The sequence below is a fragment of the Athene cunicularia genome (genome assembly GCF_003259725.1).
Source record: "Athene cunicularia isolate RWA chromosome 1 unlocalized genomic scaffold, athCun1 chr1_part1, whole genome shotgun sequence".
In the NCBI taxonomy this organism is placed as follows: domain Eukaryota; kingdom Metazoa; phylum Chordata; class Aves; order Strigiformes; family Strigidae; genus Athene; species Athene cunicularia.
The window spans coordinates 128451361-128453306 of NW_020799091.1; the positions used below are offsets into that span (position 1 = coordinate 128451361).

Below are 1946 nucleotides of genomic sequence, written 5' to 3' on the forward strand. Positions count from 1 at the left end.
AAGGATTTTCTAAACCTTTCATTTTGGTGGATATTTCAGAGCCGAAATGGAAGCAAACATCAGCAGGGCCGGTCTCTCCCCACAAGTGGGGGAAGCCATGATCCAGCGCGGGAAGTAAAAGACATGAAGAGCATGGAGATGGGGCAGCACCTTGCTTCACCTGAGCACCCAGGAGGAGCAGTTGCACAAAGACCTATCACATGGCAAAGCATTTATTTCTGTTACTAAATGGGTTTTGGAGCTCCAGGTGGTACCAGCCCCAGATGGGGATACCAAGCGTGACAGCCTGAGCTAATTAAGAGAAGCAACTAGGCACTCTTCCACAATTATTTTTATGAAAATCAGAGCAGCTGTTGCTGAAGGTAATCAGTCTCCCAGCAAGTTCAATCAGACACCGAGCATTTGTCACCCCTTAGCCCAGGGCTGCCATGAGGAGATAACGGTTGTTCATTGTCACGGTCTACTTGGTGGACTTGTAATGGTTTGTTTACTATGACCTCAGAAGTGCAAAATTAAGGCGACCAACACCAAAGGGGATTGCATCAATCAAGTAAGTGAAACTTTATTGTGTTGCCCATGAAGCAGCACATGACAGAGGTGGACAGAAGAAAGTGGAAAAGTAAAGTTGAGTTTAGAGAGAAGAGAAAGAGAGATTATAGCTACCACCACTGATCTCAAGACTTCCTAATGGTCCTGGGTCCAGCCAGCACTCCATCATCAGTCATCATGATTCTTAGTGGGGAAGTTTCATATATTGCCAAGAAGTCATGTTTTAAGCTTAGTAACACACCTTACTCCTCTCTACCCCTGGGATCTCTGTCCTTCTCAGAATATCTCTGCCTTTCTTAGGGGGAAGCTACCACACATGCACAGGGGGGAATGTCTGAGGCCTGGTCAGTCTTAGAGATGGGTAGCCTTCAACCAGGAGATGTGTTTTGGTATTACAATAAAGCAAAGTTGATTATTTCTTCATCAATGCTAAGACAATGGTTACAATCCATCTTCTTTTGACAGTAGCTATGTGGATATCTCTAATGGCTCCAGTTAGGCTCAGGTACCAAACAATAGCACAGCACTCTTTGTACCATATAGTTCTGCATTCAGGAGACTTTGCACCACATTCCACTCTTAAGATCAGCAGCTGTGTTCCAAACAGGTCATTGTCAGGCATCTCACTGTCCATATCCCTGATAACAATGTTGGAACAATGCTAATCTGACCAACTCTTACAGTCGCCCACCTCAATTTAACCGCTGCATAAGCTCCGTCTGCGGCAGACTCCGCCCCGCTAAACGTCTTTCCCCCCGTAGCCGCGCCCTTCCCCTCCTTCCGGGCTCTCCCGGCTCTCAGAGATGACCTCACGCGGCTCTTCTCTCCACCCCTTCCGTTTTTCCCCGCCGTTGTAAGCGAAGTCTCTATCAGTTACGTCACTCGCGGCGCGCCGGAGCCGTTCTCGCCGCACCGCTGCAGTCGCGTACCGTCGCCATGAGCTGCTCCGTGACGTGCACCGCTTGGGTGCTCTGCGGCGTTGCCAAGGAAACGCCGGACAAGGTAAGGGTGGGGGGCCGGACTGAGGGACGACTCCTCGCCGCCCGCCGCCCTTACCCTTCTCTGTATCCACCCCGCAGGTGCAGCTCAGCGAGGAGGACCTGAACCGTCTCATCGAGAAGGCCCAGGAGAGGCTAGGGTGATCCAAGGGAGCGGAGTGGGGCGGGGGCGGCCGGGCAGGGGCGCAGTGCGTCTCCCGGGCTCTGGTGGAGGGTGGAGTTGGAGCCCCGCGGACCTTGCCGCTGACAGAGCTGGGGAGGGGCAGCCCCCGGGCATGGGGAGAGTTTGGGCATCAGCGTGTAAGTATAGAAAGTATGAGGAAATAAGGTCTTAAAAATCTTGAAGAAATGCAAGAGTCATCACATATGACAAGGCTTGGGGGGGGGGGGGAAATGAAT

General features: G+C 51.6%; 1 protein-coding gene across 1 annotated transcript in view; it reads left to right on the forward strand.

Annotated features, from left to right (window-relative positions):
* Window positions 1-1438: 1438 nt before the first annotated feature.
* Window positions 1439-1946, forward strand: part of PWP1 (PWP1 homolog, endonuclein) — a 24467-nt gene continuing 23959 nt past the window's right edge. The window contains exons 1-2 of the mRNA XM_026852531.1: window positions 1439-1551; window positions 1629-1687. Coding sequence (XP_026708332.1) covers window positions 1486-1551; window positions 1629-1687 — 125 coding nt within the window. The 5' untranslated portion in view covers window positions 1439-1485. The remainder of the gene's footprint in view (window positions 1552-1628; window positions 1688-1946) is intronic.